Consider the following 23,795-nt stretch of genomic DNA (forward strand, 5'->3'; position numbering starts at 1 on the left):
TGTAATATCACATGTTTCCAGCTCAAAAATCCTGGTCCTAAAATCATGAGTTCTCAGTGTTATGTTACAAAATCTCATTTACAAGAACATATATTCCAGGTATTTCCTGTTCTCAGGCCAATGAATGGATAATGAATAAACAGTTCTAGAAATAAACATTCATTCAGTAAAATTGAATTAGGCTAGATCAGAAAATTCAAGAGAAAAAAAATTRGAAAATCTCTTCATAACTTGCTTTAAATGTAAATGTTTACTTTTCTRTAACAGGAAAGCAGTATAGCACTTTATTTTCTCTGTGGCTATTAAACGCTCTTTTGTTTTCTAATACCTTTTCAGAGAAACAGCAAAATGGAGAAATCCTGGGTTATTGATACAGAGAATGAAATGTCCTGCCTCTCCAAAGGTCTGATGCAGCATGAGCACTGKCATAATAGATTTCCTTACATGGATTTATGTACCACTGTTCCACTAGTGCTGGAAGGGTTACCCTAGGGATGAGAGGCCCTTCATAGCCACAATACTCAAACCTAGATTMATCAGTTTAGCCCCTTTAACCTATACTTAAACGCAAAACCAAACACCAATGCCAATGGCARAAGTCAAGTAYGCAGCATTCTTCAGRACCGAACTCTTCCTCYGCTCTCCTCTCCCTCCTATTGCTTRGATTACTATATCCAATTTTTTCTCTGACAGTTATTCAAATTCTTTGTCTCTCTAATGAAGCTCTCTTGAAACTCAAACTTGTGGCCTGGACACCTGCGCAATAGAAACTAGAAAGAGATATCAACTGTATGCAAAGGTGACCGAGGAGGAAGTGAACCACCAAGAAATTTTTGAGTGTTTTTATTTCCCCATGCCTCCCAGTGCAAGACTGCTGACTAAATGCCATGGTAAAGTGTCAAGTAAAAAATTGTTCTCAGCCTTCCTTTAGCACTTTTAGCTCACACAGAGCCACAGTACCGACTTGGGTCGTTCTCTGCACCAGGTTGTTCTGCAGGCATCTGTTACATGTTTATTTCTGTTAGAGAGTCGGTAGTTGTTTCCTCTTTAAATAGACATGTCCACAGTTTCCACACAAGTAATTTCTAAACAAGATACTATCCAAAACAAGATACAACAATAGAGGTGTAGACATTTTCATAATGATTCACCCCCCATCAAAGAAACCTACTGAATGTTCAAGGCATTATCTCAGACAAAAGTCCTCAGGGTGTGACATGCTTGCATTTTGCACTAACACAAGTCTTTTTACAATACTTTTCCCCCTAAAGTCTTCAGCTAAACTATAAAACAAAAAACAATAGGTTTTATTTTAATATTCTGATAGTGCATAGCAAAAATCATTGTTTACTTTTTCTTGTTTGGTTGTTTTTTTAAACTTTCTTTTCCCTTAGGGAAATTAATTTTGGCAACACCTGTGGGATGGAGCACTAATCTGATGTTTTAACATGTGCATATCTGGAGTTTTCAAGTCACTTTTCRTCACCTTCTGAACCTTGTCAAAATGCTGCAAAATAGAAAGACAAAAGGGATAACCCCCCAAAAGATGCTAGAGAGGCAGTTATTGTTACTGTGGCCTGATTCTACCCTGTCAAAGTACTCACAGTCAAAACAACACTGAGTCAAACAACATGGAGTATGCTGATTAATTTACATCTACTTGATTATAATAGCRTACTATTCCCATTAATTGCAGGTAGATGATTGCCTGAGGGTACTAGTAAGACAAGAGGCAACAGGGAGAATACAGCTCTACCTGCTCTTRTCTTGCTTTAGGAGACCCATTTAGACTCTGAGATAAGAAGCTCAGGTAAGAAGCTCAGATCAACAGGTAAGTTGAAAACTAGTCTACCTAAAAGTTGAGCTCAGCTGGTTTAACTTCAGCTCTTCTCTCAAACTGAGCTAGCTTAGACAATACAGATTGCTGCACAAGAAATATTAGCTCAGTTTAGGCTAAACCAACATTTTTTTTTTTTTTTAATTTTTCCTTGAGTGGGTAAAAACTGGATGCAAAAGCAACATTTATACCAAGAGACCAAAGCTGCTCTGTGAGATGTTTACATGCAATGAGCATGAGCTGCCCTTGCCAAAGTACCTCATACACAGGGCAGCCTGGAGCCACCAAGTCAGGCTTACACTGCAGCCCTCCTAGAAAATAATCTTCTCTTCTGGGTCAGCTTCTGCCTGGCATTCACAGGGAAAGAAAGAACAGTATAAATGGCTTMATGCTTGGAACAAGGAGCTGTGGAACTGTTTCTCTAAGTCCAGCTGTACCCAATATATTTCCAGCATAGTGCAGGACTGGGCAGGGCTGGGATGAAAGCTGGATTTGTCAATTTAGCCCAACTTCCAGGCTGGGACTGATGAACAAATATGCCCACAGAAAGCATAGGCTCTGCATTTACACATATTCCAGAAGGGTTCCTAAACTGACTTGTGAGGAAATCAGATTCATCAGTTATTTTGGTGCTAGTCTGCATGCAAATGAACCTCCCARACAAGCAGATACCAAATTCAGATGTGCTTTTCAGATGAAGAAATAAGCAGKCACAAAGTAATTTGCAAAGCTTATCTAAACCTGTTTAATCATGCTACTAATAAGCTTGTTTTGAACAAAGTTCTGCTCTTAGGAGAAAATGAGCAGGAAAAAAATGCATCTCCTGCCCCCACCACTCCCACAGGGATACACACACCTCCTCACAGGGGATGGCAGCTGCTACATTTAGCTTAGCTTTCAGCTGAACTGAAGCTTTCCACATAAACATCCAGGACAGGGGCAGTGGTTAATAAACCATAAGCTGCTCCAGAATCCACAGTGAGTCTTTGTGGATTTTRTTAAAAGGCATACTGAGTAAAAACAGTGGAGCAAGGAAATGTAAATGTTTTTCATGAGTCTAGATTCATACTATCAAAATATCCTAAATCAAGTTTATGAAATCTGAAAGGGAGTTTTGAGCTCTCGCAGCCCGTGCTGTATCTGCTTATCCACTCTCTGAAGAGCGGCTGACATGACGTCTCAGATGGATGGAAAACATTCCATAAGCAGTTGCAGAGGGTGTGGTGGCACGGCAGCTTGCAGAGTAGCACAGAAAACACATTGATTCCTCCTGCCTACTGCGTCTCCTGTAAGATCCAGTACAGCAGAAATGGCTGCTGTGACTCGGCAGCAGTGAGGGTGGGTTTGAAATTAGAAGGAAACGGGTAGAATACCTACAAAGAGTTGGTTTGTTTTGGTTTTTGTTTTTTTTTTTTTTTCCCAAGAGATGTTTACTGTCACTGTTAGATCACTGAGAGTGGGATTTAGCACAGTGTTTTCTCCTGCCTGCACTTGCCAGCGTGTCATGCTGCACACACGGACCTGATCTGTGTTTCAGGGTAAAGACAGTCCACTCTCCTGTTCATATAAAGACCTAGCATGCAGAAGTATGTTTCTGACTATTTTAAACATTTCTAACACATCCTGTTGCTGTAGTAGCAGAATAACAAGAACACAGTATTTAAAGTCTCGAAGGAAAAAATGTCAAGGCCTTTGTAATATCTCCTGTTTTCTTTTTTCTTTTTTTAAYCTACTCACTGAGTGATTTTCTTTTCTCTTGACTAACTATTTTGAGACTACAACAACAAGGTATAATTCAGACTGGTGTTTTCAGGCATGGAAGCCAGAGGAATGTATCAGTGACTCTTCTCACAGCTTGTGAATCGATAAGGTGTAGAATCACGTACACAAAGTACAGGTTTATGCCARACAGATTGCATTCGTTAACAAACACACCAAGCTAACAAGCAGTATGTTCCCAGTCTACTATAAATTACTCAGACAATTCAAAACAGCACTAAAATAAGCARTATTTATGGTCACTTGCACTATAAAGGAAAACAGTTTCCCAGAATTCACAAGTGGAGAGGTACAATCCAAACCCACAAATGCTGATCCTGGATATTTTGAGCATATGTTCAGAATAAAATAATGCCGGCAAAGCACTGGAGACAAGGATATAGAAAAGCTTCTGTAATTTCTTATTACTTCTTCAAGAGTCAGGTTAAAAAGGTGTCAGAATGTTACTTTTCTGAACAAAGGTTTGGAAGGGGGAAACCATGAGGCCTTTTAGTCTCTGAGTCTAATGACCTTATATGCTGTTGCTGCTGAAAAGAAACACACAAAGATCTTTCAGAGGATGCTGGTGGAACAGCAGCCATTCCAGAGGAGAGTTGTACCCAGCAGTGCTGGCCTTGCTGGCCTTTGGAGAGAGCATTTGGAGAAAATGCAGTGGTTGCAAGAGGACTGCCCAGCACACACAACTTCACTGACTAAAAGYGGCAACCAGGCTCTCTCTGAGAGCCCAGCACAGACCTGTGGGGCTGTAAATTGCGCGGGGGTGCACAGGCCAGGAACAGAATCAAGAAAGCATGGCAGTAGCTTAAAACAACAGTTCCTACTGCCACCCCACTCCATTCCCATGCCCAGCTGAGTGGCAGCTATAGAAACAGCTATCCTGCTTCACAGGCATGTGCTCCAAAGTCATCAGGTAGCTCATACATGAAGCACAGACATACCATGCTTCGTAGAAGTTTCTTTTAAATACTTGAGATACTGATACAGAGACATTATTTAAAGACAGCTATTGACAACTGATACTTTGAAAAGAAGCTTCCAAAAAAAAAAAAAATCTGTGTTTCTGGTCCCATGATAAGCCACATGACAAGGCACGTCACTCTGCAAAGGAGGTGGGGAAAGCCTTTAGCTGTGTGGGAAAGAGAGGGTCAGGACTACATAATCTATTTGTTTGTTTTCCTGCTTGAACAACAGGGCTGCAGAATGACAGAACCAAACAGCTATAAACATGACTTCTGCTGAGCTCAGTGTTAATGAACAAACATAAAAGTATTTCAGGAACTGGCTGGGATGCAGGTCCTGCGGGAGATTTGGGAATAAGCTTCTCTGAGGTTTGGCARAAGGAGGGTTAGCACTAGGTGAGAGAAAATTTTGTTCATCCAAAGTATTTTATGATATCTAAGTTATTATATTGTAAGTTCTCTCCAGTTGTGGTAACTTAAASACATATCCAGAGAGGAACTGAACTTGAGTCCGACAGACAGGCATCACCTTGCTATTCCATGTGACTTGGCTGTGATCCTACTATTCATCCAACATTTCCCAAGCACCTCCCTCTATCCCACRGCTGAGTGTCTCTCAGCAAGGCAGTATCTTCAAGAATCATTAGGAGCCTATTCTTACTAGTAAGGAGTGTGGAAGCTAATGCTGCTGCATGAATTAACAGTATGCTTAGACAGGTTTTGGCCAGGAATTTAATGAGGATTGCAAGCATTCTGCTGGATAACTTATGGGGTSCAGTTACAGAGAGGCTCTGTGATGCTGGAGCTGCTGAAGACTTTGTACTTGTGAGTGTGCACTTTGCCTACAACTTAGTTGACATAGGAACCCAGGCTTGGATATTTCCTGCYTTCTCAGCTATTTTAAGAGAGGGGAGGTAATCAAATGTGGTTTTCTTACAAGTTCTCTTTCAATACTTGACTCCTTGAGGACCAGTCCTGTTTTCAYTGGAATGAATGAGCTTTCTGTCATTGACCTCTGTTTAACCCCTGACAATTTACTATGGACCTCACTGCTATTGTAGCTTGGCACCTTGTGATCTGAAATTTATTTTTAAAAAATATTTATCCACATTTTTCTGAGCACACTTCTGAGATAGAAAAGTTCCACAATCATCTTGTAATACAGAGAACTAAGATATGGAAGGAGGATGGGCTGGAAATCCAAAGTGTGCTAGTTGTCTRTGAAGCTGACTGCAAGTATCTACATGAGAAGTAACTCCCTCAGTAAAGCAGGGTATGCTGAGCAAGCCATGCCATGTATACTGTGGTGTGCTTGCCACATAAAGCAAGCTGTGCTTCCCTAGGCAGGAACTGTTTCCTCAGCCTTCTTCCCCAGTGAAGCCCAATTAAGTCTTTGGTAACCTTTAACCTGTTTTAGGAGACAATGGCACTGCCACTCACTTCTACACTACAGTCTAAAGGTTACAGAACTTGCCAAGCTGTACAAAACACAGAATTGAAGTCTTTAGCTGCCTGGTTGGGACAGCAATTTAAACCTCATTGGGTATCCCAAACATAAGGTTGCTGTGGTACTCCCTCCTGGTTTTCCTGCTGTGTTAATGGATGCATGTGATCGCTGGCTGCCAACTGATGGCTCAGGCACACGTCTAAGTGCCACAGCTCACAGGAGCAGGGCAGTCTGTAGGGTTGGCAGGTGTCCTCTGAGCCTGACAGCTTCCAGGAATGCTGAATCACACTCTGCTGTCAGGGAGCTGGGGATCCTGAGGCAGTACAAGGAACTCCTTTGGGCAGCAAGGGTCTTGAAAGCCAATCTTCTGATAATTTGTAGATGGACACATCAATTCCTTTCACCATGTTTACCAACACCTACTGATGTCTGTCCAGTGGTCTCGGATCACAGGATCCAACCATTTGCTGCAGATGAGTGGAGGTGCCTTCCCTTTGAGACCGAGCTGGAATGTGCCCTTAGCTTATAACTGTACCCACAAATGCAAAATCATGCCTGTATTTCATTACCTAAATGAAATCTGCAGGCTTTGTCCTACCTAATGTACCTGAAGTCACATAAGAAGCCTACATWGGCAGAAAACTATGATACATCACCTGAGCACCTCCCTGAAGCTCTATCCTGGGAGCGATTTCCTCTCAGTGGGAACAGGATGGGAGGTTTGAGCAGCAATTCAATTAACTTTGAAACAATRAGAGTTTTTGAAACATTTGGCCAGTAGCTGATTAAGCTTCTTGCAATGGTGGTAGCTGCCATGTCATGTCCAAATTCTGTGTGGAAATCAATGACCATTAAACAAGTCTTTATCTCATGTTTTTACAAACTATTTAGAGAAAGTCACTACCTGTCATAAAAATTATTTGGAAGGCACACTGACTTTTGTCCTGTTGGTTGAACAATAACTTCATTAATRCTGATCTACCTCAGTACAACCACAGGCTTCTGTAGTTACCTTTGATGACAAGGGCAGCAGCTCCCATTGTTTGCAAAATCTGTCAAATTAGAAGTGCTACTAGGAGAAATTATGTTGCTTAGTTCTAAAAAATGTTTTTTTTCCTCACAAACACAGGAAACTAGTTAGCTGGCAAGAGGGATGGGAGAGGAGGGCATACAAATAAATACTATTTCAAWAAGATCATTAAAGCAAGTAAAACCTCAGGTAATTTCCTCTAATTCTGCTGACAGTAACTGATCTGGATTATGTTTTGTTTTAAAATAGTSCTGTTGGGGAGAGATAAGCATAGTGAGAGAGCAGTAAAACAGTTTTTGAGCACAGATACCTCCAGAATGAATGCATGCTGTCCCTTTAAAATCTTACAAGCTTTAATGCTCCAAGTGCTGGAGGGATATTCTGCAACCCAGAGTTTCAGGCAGATTCCTAATTGAAACTGATCTGGTTTGCAGGCAGGGAAAGTACATGTTTATATTTAAGTGGCTTCTCCTTGGGCAGTTAAAATGTGTTTTTAAGAATCAAGCTACAATAGAAGCCATTAAAATCCTCCAACATTTTCCAACCACACACAATTGCCCCACATAATTCCTATTCAGATTCAGGGAAAAATGATGGTAAAACTTCTGATACTGTGATGAGGTCAGTTATTGGCAAGTGCTAACATTTTAATGACAACCATAACAGCAGTTCATCAACACTACTGAATCAAGCAGATTTAGCTGGTGTGGAGAGTATCRGTAACCAGCTACTTACTTGAAAGAAATTCTTATCTTAAATGARAGGTAGGAATGGAGACTTACCAGTTCTAAGAACTTCCTCACCACCTGTCTTTGTTTTAAATTAGTTTCACCATCCAGGTTAGCTGTTTCTATATGGCACAGCCCATCGGGATCACTTGAGGAGAGCAGCAATATGTCAGCAGGTATAATTTCATTACAGCGAAGCTGCACAAAGTCTCCGACCTTCACTTCTTTCCAGTATCTGCTTATATATTTCTTCTCATTTCTGAAAAATAAAAGGACATTTACAAGACTTTTAAATAAAAAAAACTGCACAGACTGAGATTCTTTTGATAAATCTGGTTTGATTTGTAACAGGAGTACAATGCCTTTAGAAGTCCTCRGGAACTCTCGAGTTACTCTGGGAAAAGTTGATGCAGAGTGCCAGGGGCCACYTCCCAGTGACTCAGAACCAGGTCTGAGTTACCAAGAGCCACTTTAAACATCCARAGGACAACATGTTGATGTCAGACTTCAGTAAGCAGGGTAAAAAGGAGCTTCACACATTCTCCTTCTCCTCCCTCCATGCTCTGAGTCACCCACATGACCTCATGAAGCAGAGAGGGCTGGTGCCCATACTGTGTTGAAAGGATCACTTATAGGGCAAGGGAGGAAATGAGAACAGGTCTGGGTGCAGGACACCTGCTTGTTCTCCCTCATGTGCCACCCTCTGATGCACCCTCAGAAAGCTTTCCCTTGTTCCTTTTTTCCAATAGGGACAAACTCTGTATACTGCTGCACATYGTATCTGGACAGAGATCCCTAACTGAGAAGAATTTCCACTATTGATCACTAAACCTAGAATTACAAGGACATGCTGTGTGGTAAAATACAGTCCTAGCTGTTCTCCTGAGAAAGGACACTTAAATTTCTTTTAAGAATTTCTACTCTATTTCCATTCTAGCCAGAGTGCTGTCTGTTACATAGCTAATATCTGCTTAGTTATCCTGACCCTTTCATTTTGAATTACAAGCACTAAGCTGCTCTAGTTTTAAAGGTCATGCTGGTTTGCTAYTTTTTTATTTTTTAACTTTTCCTTGAGAGCAAGAGAAAAAAGGAAAAGGTGATTGCTTCATTAATTTTAGCTAAAATTTCAGATTTTAATTTTACATCAGGCACAGACTCATGTGATTTCTTGGCATTTGTGGAAAGTGATTTATTTTGCTGTGATTTTGAAAGAAATCAATTTCAAAATAGGCCTAATATTGACTTGGTAAAATACCTCCTGAAAATGGGAAGCTAATATTCTAACACTTTTCTAGGCCATTACAAGGCCTTCTGCTGTGTAAGAACCAAGACAGTTGTTAATGCTGGAACTGTCACCTGAGACTGTCTCCTGGGACAGCACTGGAATCGGCAGAATGGGATTCTGATGAGGGGTGGGGAGAAGTGGCAGTGGCTGTTTCATATTCTATAAAGTATATTTTTTTTAAATACATCACTTTCAGCAGTAACATGAATAGATTTGTAACCTAGTGGAAGCAAGGAAGTCCTGACAATATTGCTGCTTTGGAGTTACTGACAGTCATGCCTTCACTGGTGTTGGAGGAATTAGTAACTTAAGTGGCATTCATTCCTGTATTTAGCCAAAAATTCTGAACAATRAAGGGTCAGATAGCATAACATGGATGTATCAGATCAGGTTTTACTCTCCAGAATTTCTTCATTATCTTTTCCTAACATCCAGTTTATGAGGGGAGAAATGAAACTTACGGCTGTGATTCTTATTTTGATAAAACCTGAAAAGGATTCGTAAGAGCCAAGTGTAAAACACRATAATCTAACAAAGGCAAGTAATATACCTACTGTATGCTGAAATTACCCATTTTGCTCATAATCAGGCTGAAACGAACATTGAAATTTCTCTGCTAATGAGTATGAATTGTTTTGAAACCCAGTGTGCCATAACAATACAAATTACTGCATGGCAGATCTGAAGGGGTTTTTAGCTCTGCTGTCTGTAACTCCTCATCCCTTTACATGTGTCTATTTTTCCTCATCCTATTTCATTTAACTGTGAAACTGGGTGATGTACAAGAAGCAGCAGTACAAAAGCATGATCAGGATAAAAATAGCAAGCAATCCCATATTATGCTATAAGYGCTACTATTTTTTTATTTAATTTCTATTGTTGAAAAGCTTTGCTATTTTAGCATTTCCTCACCCCTCACATGCTTAGCAACTGCCACAACTATATACACTGTGGCAGGAAGGGTGGATATCAAGCAACACAAGGCCAAATGGCTCTGCTGGAATAAATAAAATTGTTCAGCCTGGAGAAGAGAAAGCTGCAGGGAGATCTTATTGTGGTCTTTTAGTATAAAAAGGGGATTTGTAAAAAAGACAGTTATCACCAGTGCCTACAGTCACAGGACAAGGGATAATGGTTTTAAACTGAAAGTGGATRGGTTTAGAAACACATGGGAGAAATTTCTTATGGTGAGGCTGGTAGGACACTGGAACAGGTTGCCCAGTGAAGCTGTGGATGCCCCATCCCTGGACGTGCTCAAAATGGGGCTTTGAGCAATCTGATATAGTGAAGGGTGTSTCTGCCCCTGGCAGAGTATTGGACTAAGCAATCTTTAAAGGTCCTTACCAAGACAAACCATTCTGTGATTCAATAAATCTATGAATGTAATACTTCTCGGACATGCACCAGGGCCCCAGGGCACAGCCCCCTTCATTAGGCTCACGGGAACAATTTGGCCCAGTATTCGACTTGATCAGCTCTTTGCTAACAAGGGTCAATAGCAGRTGGAAAATTACTGTCTTCACAGAAAATTACTTCCTAATCCTCTTTGGACTGGGTTGCTCTGTGTCCTCTAGCAGAGCTCTCAACTGAGACTTGTCTCACTGCAGGCAGTGAGTGGTCACTGCAAGCGCTCTCTGCAGAGGATGGCATGATCCTGTCYTCACATGGGTGGCTCAGAGACTATCTGGACCATGAATACACCAGGCCCTATGAAATTTTCCTTTAACATGCTCAGCCTAGTCCTCTGAACATGCAGGTTAGCRCACTTCAAGACAGCCATCATATCCTGCAGCCAGTACAAACTTTCARTAAAGTTCTTTCCATTGATTCTGCAGAGAGTGGACTTTGTTTTCCAAGTTTTGTATCACCTACTAAATGTTTATTCTTGCTTTTACACYGTGCCAATAAAGTTATATGATACAGAGTTAGAAATGCAAGGCATTCTATAAGACAAGGAGCCCAAAAGGATGACCTCCTTGGGTCTGCTCTACCTCTTCAAGCCTGTTCTACAGTTTCAATAATTCTCGTTAGGCCCTGGCTTTTGTAATGAGTTGGGCATTATGTGATTTCTCCTTGACCATACCAGGAACTCTTGCATGGCTAAGAGGAATGGCACTGTTCATGTCAGGGACCCTAGTGGAACTGGGCTTTTGAATGTTTTCGGTAATTATCAACTTGAGTTATAGTCAAGATGAAAATGGATTAATAAAAAAATCCCAATCATCTGGTGACTGTTTAAACAGTGGTGCTCCGTAAGACCCTTTGAATTCCCCCAGATCACAGCAGGCTGCACCAGCACCTCCCTCAGAGCGGGGCACCTCTCAGAGCTTGCAAACTGTTGAGTTGCCATACTCGGAGGACTCTCACCAAAAGCTGATGTGTCGGCCTGGGMTGACATCCCCCAGTCCTTCACACTCAAGCCCCTCCCACTGAGAAATGCCCAGACATTCCATGTGAGCATTTCACTGACACTCCAGTGAAACAAAGTGGAACTTTAAACAGGCACCTTKGTGCATAAATATGAATATACACACATATGTATATACACATCTTTGTGTCTGTGTGTGTGCATGTGTGAATTAATTTGAACACCCTAGAGATAATTGAGTTACTATTTTGATTACAGTTAATCCTACTGAATCACTTTGTAAACATTAAATTAGTCAATTACTGAGTGCTGCTAAGTCCTTCAGACATAAAACATTGCCCAGGTTTGAGGCTATGACTGGACTCAGCTACACTTATGCTGCATCAGGAGTTTAGAAAAAAAGGGAGTCTATTCTGAATCTTATGACCCAACGGCAGGATTTCCCTATTAAATCCTTTAGATATCCCATTGACAAAGTCTGACATGAAGTCTAGATTGAGCTGCACTTAGATTCTATCAGAAGTTTAGAAAGCAAGGAAGCCTCCATAACTCATGACTCAATGGGGAAATCTCCCTTACCCCTTGCACCCTCATCCTGSCCTCTAAATCATGCAAAATTGATTATAATTCTACTTTCCCTGTATGCTTCATCTCTATAGTAATAGAGTGAACCTTGCCATCAAACTCTKTTAAGTCATACTTTCACAAATTTTCATTAAAAYCTGCTTTTTGTAATACCTTTGATTGTGACTCTTGAAGTGGTCTAAACCACTCATTTATGRCAGCTGTAGCACTGTGAACAATGGATTTTTTAACAAAAGCTTTTGTCAAGTTCAAGCAAACGTCATCAAACCTCCTGGAATATTTTGTCGAAAGGCTCAAGGCATTCTGGCAGGAACACAAGAACAGGATGCAGCATCTCAATGAGTTCAGTCCCCTCCAATGGTCATAGGAAATAGTGACATGGGTATTGAGCCCAGAAACCGACACCCCACAACTCTAGTTYTGCCTGCCCTCATTTATCATGAGCATGAAGACACATTTTATTACCTGCAATACACTTAAGGCTGATGCTACAAGAAACAAATGCTGCAAACCATGATGAATAACAGGAAAGGGTCAGAGTTGCTAAAACTTTCAAACCTGGAGAGTTAGATGAAAGTCCTCCAAAACAATAAGCTGCCATGAACTAATGGTATTCTTTAGAAGGAACAGATATTATTGATACTCTGTAGTTAAATCACAGTGGTGAACTAATTATTTCAGACAGCTATGCCCAGCTACTATAACGTGTTGTGTTGAGCGCACATATTAAAAATGCGCATCCTCCTGCACACAACCTAATCTTTATCAATACACTTGCACGCAAAGAATGTATCTGTCAGCTGTGGTTTAAACCCACAGTCATGTACATCTTCATGCTTGTCTCTAGCACAGCTGGAAGTAGAACTTTCCAGTGCTTTCACTTTTCTGTTATAGGTAAACATTGATAGAAATCTAAAGATAAATAGCTGGAAAGTCAGCTGATACAGCTGCATTGACATCAACATTTTTGTTAGCCAACAGCAGATGTAGACCTGGCAGGAGTCAAATTGCAATGATGAAGTGCCATTATCATGGTATATCTGCTTTTGAATATACACAGAAAAGTCTAAAACATYCTTTCAAGTGCATGAACACAGAGAAGAATACTTCCTTTGCTATTAAAAATTCTTATTAGTCTACCTATTGCATATATTTGGCCAATGCTCTGTTTTGAACAAGAACAGCCTGCAGGTGAGTGCCAAATTTGAGATTGGCTTTGGTTAGCAGGAAAACTACTACTTTGTTCAGCAAAACCTGAACAAACCAAAAAATATTGATGAGGTTTTTTAATGTCAGTTTCTAATTTAGAAACATAGAAACTCATAAATGACATTTTATTTTCATATTAATTATGCTTTTTCTGCTTCTGGCCTCCTTTGTAACATAAGCTGATAAAGATCATGCCCATCATTCTGCTTTCTAGCCATGTAGACACCACTTGATACCTACAAAAGGTTGAAGATTTTCAAACTGTTTCCATTCAGAAATTACAAAAACAATTGTTTACTTCTTTTGAATGTATTTTAGCTCTTTTGGCATAATAAGGAATTATTAAAAATTGCTTAAGATTACTGTTTTATATATATGTGTATATAATAATAACTTAAATCTTGCCTTTTCTATATAATTTCTTTTTTAAGTTCGGGAAAATTATCACAAGCAATACTTGGCAAAGAAATATRAAAGCCATGCAGCTGTAATCTGTTCCACTTGTGCAAGGTCTGCATACTAGAAATTTTGCATTAAATTGAGAGGATGGGGACTACCAGTATTCATTTCTTACTTCCTATACCTCTCCACTGACAAAGATTACAGTTAACGAGTGGGAATGGCTGATGCAGATCTGCTCCATCAGATCAAGTGGTTGGGGCACCCCTGCTTCTATGTAGCACTGCCCTAGCTTAGTCCCAGCGCAGGCTCCCACATTCATCTCAGCAGGGCTTGTGAAATACATGTACCAGAAGATGAGATGTTCTCTTGTACTTTTTGGGGTGTCTAGCCTGTTTGATCTGATTTATAGAGCTACCCCTTCCTACATACGTTTCAGCTGCAACACAGAGGTTTTCAAGCCTCTCAWAACATCCAGATAAAATGTAATTTCCCAGTCCAAGCCCATCCGCTGACCTGCTTTTGAAGTAACATTCGTCTTTACTTCAAAAGAAATCAGACTCCTTTGCCTTCCCTGCCAGCTGAGGTTGGCCATTGAACCAGTAGGATTTTAAAGGAACAGCAAGAAATGAAATCTGTGGAAGAGGAAAAGACTTGCACAAAAGACAGTCAAAGGGTTGTTGTGCACGTACAAGGCATACTTTGTATCTGTTCTTGATGTCAGCCAGGTCCTTCCTTTTTTATCTCAGGAGGCAGAAATAGATTGGGGGAGCACAAAAGAATTATTCAGGTACATGTCTGCTCCCAGTGACTTAAAATACGTTCCAATCATTTGCCTACAAGTGCTGTGACAGGTCTTCTGGTTAGGACCAAGCTAACTAAAAAAAACTTGGAGCTAATTAGCAGAGCCCAAGCAGAGCAGCAACTTCTGAAGCACAACCTCAAAGTAAAGCAAACATGGAAGTGTCACATCAGGCCAAACTATCTTTAGGGAGACTCCAGCATCTGGCTGTTTCCCCACAGGTCCCTCATGCTCATACGGTTTTCCCAAATCATCTCTTCTTTCTCTTGCCTGGGCTGGAGCCTTCACCTTTAATYCCCCACCTTTGCTCCCAACACTCCTGCAGGTGTGGAGAGGGCTCACACTAAGGAAGCTCATGGCACACTATGAACATTTAAGTGGCAAGCGGAGATGTTGCAAAATTTATCACAGGCTACAAAAAAAGAGATGGTGGGYATCACTGAAACATGTGAACAAAACTGCTTTTATAACCAGCATTGATTATGATTTGAAAACTATGGGTGTTGCAGATCTCAGAGTTTAAAAACAAGAGCTATCTGTGAGACCAAGGCATACACTGCACAAAGTCTGAACATGTCAAGTATCTATGGAAACATGTTGAGAACCATTTGGGTACAATTACAATGTTGTGGCAAAAGGAAGGAAAAACATGTAGCATAAGTTAATGCCAAAGGAGATTACATAATGCCCAGAATATGTCTCCATTCCACCACAAATGATAACATCTGTTTCTGTGAAAATAAATAATGAAGAGACTATGAATCTGATATTAATCAGACAAAACTGATTAGTAGAGTGTGTTTTTGAGAAACACTGAAGAGAAKGAAATCTCACCATAACTGAAGTTCCTAAATAGACTCCATAATCTTCACATTATTTTAAGGGTATTATTTTAATGGATTTCAAATATCCTTTTTTATTTCTGGAGTATTAGCGTGTGCAAATGTATGTTACAGTTGCTAGAAGCAAATCTGCACATATCACAATGAGACATAAAGGCACATTTTATTAAATTAATGCTTTCTGAAGAAACAGCTAATTGTTCTGCTACTGGTCAAACTTGCTATGAAAAGRAACCCAAGAAACCTCAACAATTCAGGCTTATAATGTGGAAGTAGTAATTTAACTTCTCTTGGCAGTGTTACCTACATTATACCTCATGTTGAAAGAAAACTCACTATTGTTAACTATAATGAAACTTTACTAGCCAGAATAAATTATTTTTCAGCCAAGAAACTTGTTGCAATAACAACATGAAACATAAAAACAGAACATATAATGCAAATTTACATAAATTGAAGAAAGAAAAAAAAAGCCGTCTTCAAGAACTTAATTTTAAAACAAGACATCTAGTATTAGGGTTTCTGTAAGTGGTATGATTCTCTTATGTTGGCTGCCAAAAATGCTAAAAATGTCCTATCACTCTTACAGTAAACAGATATATTGGGAGAGAAGGGTATCAGTGTCTTTATATATAGCAGGACAGGCAGGTAATGGTTAGTGTTGAGGTTTTCTAAATGATATCACACAAGAAGGTGGAAGAAGTGGAAGAACAGCTTGGATGTGACCTGGCTCACAGCCAGATTCTCAYCCTGATTTTCAGAGCCATCACAGACATTAACATTGAATATTTACATGTGCTGCTCCAAGCACTACAAAAAGATTCAGCAGAGCCCGGTGCTCTGAAAACATAGAAGAAATAATCCCCTGCTGAAGGGAACCCACTGAAATAGAMGATACCTAATGACAGAAACCTCATGGAGGAGGACACATATCTCTGTGCCTGCTGCCTAAACAATTAAAGAAAAAGAAAAAGCAGGAACTCTTCCTTGGGAGAACTTCTAAGTGCCAAATTTTGGTAAGAGGTGAGCTCCATGTAGAAGCTTTCCAGAGTCCGTGTCCTCTAAACCAATAATTAATGGCCATAAGGATACTTAGGAATACTTGTCTTACTGCCTAAAATTCAGGTGCGAGCTAGATGAACAAATCCAGTGGACTAAATCCTCCTTTTGGTGCTCTCCCACTACATTTAAGGCAGTGCAATCAGATGACTGTTCCAAGGGAGCTCTTCATATCTTAAACGCACATCTTAAAAGGTAAATTAAGCATGGCTCTGCACAGTTACTGAGGAAAATCCCATTCTTTAACAAATTCTGACATCTCGATGGAAACTTTATTCCTTCTCATTCCTCTTGTTCTACACATCTACTTCATTTGAACTCAAAACAACTTGACCCAGGACATAAAAAAAGCATTAATATATTCATTATGTATATGTGAAAAGCCATTTGTAAAGATCTTCTAAAGACAGATACTTCTTAAAAAGTGCAATTGTTTTTATTTGAAAAAAAATATCCCAGTTCTTTTAAATAAACATGCAAAAAGGGAAAGAATTTTTATCAGGAAAGTTATTCACTGTTAATTACATTCATAGTCCTGATGGAGTTGTTCACTGATACTTATATGGGGAGACTATTTTTATGCGTTTAACTGTGCCATACATCTCCTTTAAAACACTCAAGGCCACGTTTTACCTAATCACTGCACTAAAGCACTCTAGAAGTTAATACAGTTTGGCTATTTAATGTTAACAAGTATATTAATAATTCATCACTTTCACATTTAACAGGCAAAATCAACATCTCAAACTGAATATAAGTGTTCAACCTTCTTCAGATCCTCCTAAAATTATTTTCACTTTTTCCTTCCAGTTCTATCTTTGTCTGAGCAATATCCATCCATGACATCCATCTCATTTGGATGTTCTCATCTGGACAAYCTGAAGGACAAGTTGAGGACAGGAAAAATACTGAGTACCAGTTAAAATTTCAGTGGATTCCAGGGTACAATGCCTATAGTCAGAACAACTGAGATTATGTTTTGCATATTGCTGTTGTTAAACTTCTTCTGGCTGCAATTCCAGGAATTAGCTTTAGCCCACACACCAGACTTTGCTATTCCAGTGCCACACAAAATTACACTGCTTAAAGAACTAGTATTGATTAAAAAAAAAAAAAAAAAAAAAAAAAAAGAGAGAGAAAAAAAATCTCTTGGCTGTAATATTATTGGAAGCATCTTGCAGAAGAAAAATCTGGGTGCTATTATATATTTCAGAACCGTTTTTTCTACTGTGAGGTGAGACACAGCAGTAGGTGTGAGACTGTAATATGTGGGTTACTGAATTTTAAAGATACTGGAAACATGTATTGGAGCACTTGTTTCTCAATCCGTATGAATTATAGTTAACTGCAGAGTTACTAAGGAATTGCTTTCCTCTGTCTGATGAAGATGTGCATTCAGTGGACACTGAATAAATAGGAAAACCTCGAACTCAGGCCCACTCCTGCTAACACCAAGGTGTACAGAGATTTAAGGTGCCATCCTGGATAAAATTGTGGTCTCTCTCCAYATCCATTCAGTTAGATGCCTGCACCAAACACCACCAGGCAGATACAATCTGGCAGTTGTGGATGCCTTCTGGCTAGCAGGCAAAGCAAACTGGGATACCTCTGTGTGCTTCTGATGGTGAGGGAGGAAAGGTTCCGCAGGATTTGCAGGCAAACACTGACCTTACCTTGAATGCCAGCTTGCAAATGGAAGAGGCCCCAGAATAGCCAGAAGTCAGCCAAAATGTAAATCACAATAGTATCTGGCAAACTTTTATTGCTTTTAGAGTCCTGCCCCTGGTATGACGGTGCCYCAAGACGATTCCCAGCAGAGTGAGGTAAAATTTCACTTTTGAGCCACTGCCCCATCACACTTATGTCCTCCTAACCAGCTACACCTCAGCAGAAAAGAGGTCAGCAATTCTGCGGTAACTGAGTTCCCGGAAGTCTCTTCTTMATTTGGAGGAACAGAACAGATAGCTAAGGACCTGACATATGAACACAAAGACCTTTCTTTTAAAGCTTTTAAAAAAATTACTATTATTATACTTTCTTTTCTGTTGCTATTTTTCCATGCACTTACTTAAGCACAAGAGCTCTGAGACTTCTGAGACATTTTTATCATGCTAACCGAACCAAACACAGAAGAGCAGCAGGTTCCTGCAGTGCTCTCACTATTCTTGTACTGGTAGCCAGAGAACTGCTTGACATTTTAAATTTAGGTCTATGAAGTCACTCGGTGAGAAGAAAGACATTGAGGTACTGGAGTGTGTCCAGAGAAGGGCAGTGGAGCTGGTGAAGGGTCTGGAGCATAAGTAGAATGATGGGTGGCTGAGAGAGCTGGGGTTGTTTAGTCTCAAGAAAACAAGGTTCTGGGGTGATCTTATCGCTCTCTGCAACCACCTGAAAGGAGGTTGTAGCCAGGTGGGGTTGCCCTCTTCTCCCAGGCAACCAGAAACAGGACAAGAGGAAATGGCCTCAAGCTGTGCCAGGMAAGGTTTAGGTTCGCTGTTCAGAAAAATTGCTTCACTCAAAGGGTGGTTAGGCAATGGAGCCAGCTGCTCAGGGAAGTGTGGAGCCACCACCCYGGAGGTATTTAACACATGCAGATGTGGCACTTGGGGATATGATTTAGTGATGGATTTGGCAGTGCCAGGTAAACAGTTGGACTCAATGATCTTAGAGGACTTTTCCAACCTAAATGATTCTGTGATAAATTCCTAGTCTGATGCATAAGCACTGTGACCCCCTGATCCGAAGCAGAAACCTCTATCTCCAGCAYCAGTACATTTGCAAGAGGGACGAAGCAGTAAAAGGCACTACAGCTCAGAGGAATCCTAATTTGTCCATGTAGCTGGCAGAGAATAGACCTTAACTTGTACTTCAGGCTGATCTGGGAAGCACAGCTGAAGTTTTAAATGTAGKGACTTATCTTAGGCTGTATCTAGCCAATTCTTCTGTGTTTAGCTGCTCTCATAGGTTATACAGCCTGTCTTTACATTTCTGGATCACTGCTTGCCCCAACAAGACAAGAATACAAATGTGAGGGAAAGCAAACAGCCTCAGGCTTTCAACTAAGACATGTTGGAAATTAGCATATTGTTCTCAAAACAAAATTGAAAATTCTGAAAATCYCTACAATTCTGGTATAAAACAATAACAAGGTGTTTCCCAAATATGCTTTCTTAATGAAGATCATTAAAGCTCCATCTAAACTGGGTCCTGGGAGCACTTCCCAATGGTCCTGCCTGAGTATGCAGATGGAGTTGGATCCTGCWTTAGATTGAAATCTGAGTGTAAGTCTCGATCTGCTATGCTCTAGGTCCTAACGCAATTTGAATTCAGCCTTATATAAGGCCATCTTACAGAAATTCACAGAATATAAAAATGTTCCTCACTTCCATCAAAGAAGAATTAGAAGACCAAACTCCATGCAAATCATATGCAGTGATATGAATCTTTGAACATTTGAGTCAAAACAAGTATGCCTAGAGATGCAAATTTTATATTCAAAATTCTTGGTGAAAGTAAATAATAGAGATCCWTATTAAAGAAGTGAGAACCAGAAAATGCAAAATTCTACTATTTAAAGGAAATGTAGGGTGTCTTTAGTAACATTTGAGTAGTTCAGATTCAAAACCAGACTGATACTGCAGGTACCTACATATAAAAAAAATCAGGATAAAAATTCATTTAAAGCTTTTAACGTCAGCTTGATTATGTCTTCACACTATCTACTTCTTCCTCTGAATTAAAGATGTTAGTCTTCATCTCATTAATATTCCAAACTTACTGTAGCCAGTCAATGAGTGTCGCTGAATATGAAATACTAAGATAGAACAATACTTTTAACAATAATGTTTTCACGGAGAGAAATGTAGTCCTTTYCTGTCCCACTGATTTACAATCAAAATGACTATGAATTATGTATCTCATAATTCCAGTGGCATTATGAGATACAGTCAGCTCACGCAGACAGTACATCTCAACCTGTTAACACTGTTCTTCAGAGACCTTGTAATTATAGAGTTCTGCAGGGAAGCACGTCATCTTTGCCACTTGTCCACAACTGCTGAACTTTTATTCATCAATAAAAAAGCTAATTTATAATGAACAACATGCCATCAGTACAAATTTTGATAGACTGTTCCCATCACTTTACCAGACAATACATTTTCAAAATGAAGTATATGTTACCATAATAATTCCCATAATAATTATCCACACTTGTAAAAAATGACTGTCAGTTATAACCCAGACATTTTCAAGAGCTTGTTACATGACAGACGTGTACATATTTGTAYATATTTAAACAAAAAGCTTATCAACTCCTCTTCACTACTGCCCTTTTACAAAGAAATAGTGTCATTTGTGAACACTGTTTCACAGACACTATTTTTTAATTAATTTAAAAGAATTTAAAATCTAAGCAGCCCAACTAATAGGAATGGATATTGTCCTTTGTTTCTTTTTACACAAAAAGTTACCTCATCAAGCTCAATCTTTCTCAGAAATGACTACATAATTTATTGGCAAATATTGTTCCCACATTTAGAAAAAAAATAAAAAAACCATTTTCATGCGTGATTTTCAATTATTGTTCACTGAACTCCAAAACCAGGCTACAAATCCTGGCCCAAATTCAGAAACATACCTAAACAGATGTCTAAACTCAGGCAGAAAAGCACTCTTTCTGGCTAAACTCCAGAAAGACAACTTCTCTSTAGTTTACATTCATACCTTCCTTGGGGGAAAAATGATAAAACATTGAAATTCAGTATCCTAGAAAAAAAAATTCTTTATTGCAGTCTTTATTGCAGACAGAAGAAGAAAGTGACTGGCTTTTGAAACGCACAGAAACTGAGCYTAGAGCAAGCAATTTCAAAGAGACTGTTTATTAAAAGGGTTTGAATCATGGAGGGGGAACAAGCAGTCTAAAAGAGGTCCTGAAAGAGCTCCTAAGATCTGAAGCACCTCAGCAAGTAGCAGTCACCCTGTTCACAGGCAGAAAAAATCCAGTATTCAGCAGCCTGGCATACAGAGACCAAAACATTTGTGTCTGTAGGTAGAAGCTAGCTTAAAAGGTGAGAATATTAGTTTTAAAACTAAACGTCAATCTGATCTCATAACATGCTATTCCAAATTAAACCAGTCTGCAGACAGAAGCTGTGGACCTAATGAAAAAAAAAATTATCTAGAACCTTTCTCCACAAGTCTGTAAGAAATTCAAAAGAAATTAAAATATTTGAATCTGAGCTTTTTAGAGCTGGAACATCACCATTTTCCTCTCTATTACTCAAAGCTGTAACTGAGAGTTATTTTTCACTCCTATCCCCATCCTAAAAAAACAAATCTGAAATGTGTGCCTTTCTCTCCCTAAAGCAAACTCTTACCAAGACACTCAATTCCAGTCTTGTGTCCATCCTTTTTCCATAATGGTTTTGCTGYAATCCCTTTCCTTATGCTCAGCAATTAATGACTTTGAACACAATGGTTCCTCATTGCTACATCCAGTTGAATGCTAAATCCTCTCCAAACACCTTCCTCGCCCTTATCTAATCTTTGACACATCTCTGTAGACAGTGCTCTTTCTTGTTAGCACCTCATGATTGAAAATGTATTTTTTTATGACTCCTATAGCGGATAAAACACTTTTCCAGACATTTAAGTGGATTGCATTTAGTTCCGTATCTGTGAGGTCAACTAAGGACAAGCCTTTGTAAGGAAGACACCCCAGCTTGTAAAATTCCTAAAACTAAATGTCATGGTTGCAATCCCCTTGTGATGTGGGTCTTACTCATCAGAGGAGAATAATCTTTTATCTGCAGGCACTAACTCAGACCAAGCAGAGAAAATGTTTTCCCGACCATCCTCAACACAATCCATTTCTTTTGTAAACATATGTCAAGAGTTACTTCTGCCACCAGAACAGAAATTCAGTCTAGACACGTTCCAACATACATCAGGTCACTCTGTCAGCATGCTACTGACTTGTGTGCTGCCTACAGCTCCGTCTGTCTAAAGAGACAAAAGCCATACACCACTGGCACTTTCAGAAACCCCTGACTTACATATAAGCTATGACATTAGAGCAAGGGTGTGGTAGGAGAAAGATGTATAAATTCTTCAGGGTTAAGCTATTTAAATTTTATTTTGTGTGTGTAATCCAAACAAGTATGCTGCCTTGACATTTTTAGATTTACATTCATTTATTCTGCATAAAAATAAGCAGGGTATTTTATGAAGCACTGGAAAGAATCTTTAGTCATTTTTTGTTTAAGATGAGAAAAAAACTGCTGTTGGCCCAAAACCTTGTTTGAGAACTCTACATACAGAGCATCATTTTCCTTCATCTTTACAAACAAGACACAGCAGAAACAGTGACATGACCTTAATCTGGGTGGAAAATGCTGTAGGCAGCTCCAAATTCTGCTTGTGACTACAGAACATGCCTTCAAAACATCTAATCAGATAAATTCTGAAAATAAAAGGAAACCACTGAGTTCTTAAAGGGTTGAAGGGCTTGTCACATWCATATTAATTTCCAACATACAGTTTATTAGAACATATTAATGACAGGAATATTTAGTCTCTGGAGACTATCAAACAAACCTATAAAGGGTGGCATTCTCTAGCAAACAAGTTTCTGCAGCCTGTGCTACTGCCCACATGCTGCTCCATTGCACTAGAGAAGACCAGACAATTGTTTGAAATGCAAGGTTGGTCTGAGGCAGCATCAAATGGGAGTACTGCAAGAAATTCCATTTGATATTTATGCAATGAACCAACTTTGGGGAAAGGTACCTATGGAATCAAGCCAGTAGTTACAATGCAACTACTTTTCAATTCAGACTAAAAGAGGGCTTCTAACCCTAAACATTTGTTGGACTATAAATGATTATTTGACCAGGAAGAATGAGGAATTTCTCTCCTTTCTTACCATCTTTGCATCATTAAGCAGATCCCTTCCAGGATGGATTGATATCCTTTTAGGAGAACTCTGATTTTACAGATACGTCTCAGACACTGAAGAAGAGACAGACGGCAGAAGAGTCTGCTAGATGGAAACAGAGAAATGAGAAGTGTATGAGAATTGGGAAGAGGTACATGAAATACAGGAGAGGAAAGTGTGAGATATACACAGAGAAAAGAGTAAAGAAGGTTAAAAGTAGAGAAGGGGAACTACTGCCCACTTGAAAACATARAGGGTCATTAAGGAAATAATTTACCTTAGGCAAGATCACAGAAGTTCTGGTTTAGGAAAAAATCAGTTCAGTTTGAAAGTGGGGAGAAACTAAGGCTGGTTAGTAATAAAAGATTGTTGTCTCTGTGAATTTACTTTTGATGGGGACTTGTAAGCTTTATTGTTAAGCCTGCAAAAGAGGGCAGTATCATACAGCTCTGTCTTCTGGATCTGCAGTGTCAGTTTTTGAGGCCCTAYCAGTTTGTGGGCCACAATGGTCTTTGGAGATGTAGACTGT

The 23,795-nt window shown here is 39.5% G+C and overlaps 1 protein-coding gene across 1 annotated transcript in view; it reads right to left on the reverse strand.

The window, feature by feature from the left end:
• ATP10A (ATPase phospholipid transporting 10A (putative)) overlaps positions 1-23,795 on the reverse strand; it is a 114,377-nt gene that overhangs the window by 62,832 nt on the left and 27,750 nt on the right. Inside the window, exon 2 of the mRNA XM_057368086.1 lies at positions 7,835-8,039. Coding sequence (XP_057224069.1) covers positions 7,835-8,039 — 205 coding nt within the window. The remainder of the gene's footprint in view (positions 1-7,834; positions 8,040-23,795) is intronic.

This window comes from Malurus melanocephalus, unplaced genomic scaffold, assembly GCF_030028575.1.
Source record: "Malurus melanocephalus ecotype Western Australia unplaced genomic scaffold, MMel_1.1 scaffold_88, whole genome shotgun sequence".
Classification (NCBI taxonomy): Eukaryota; Metazoa; Chordata; class Aves; order Passeriformes; family Maluridae; genus Malurus; species Malurus melanocephalus.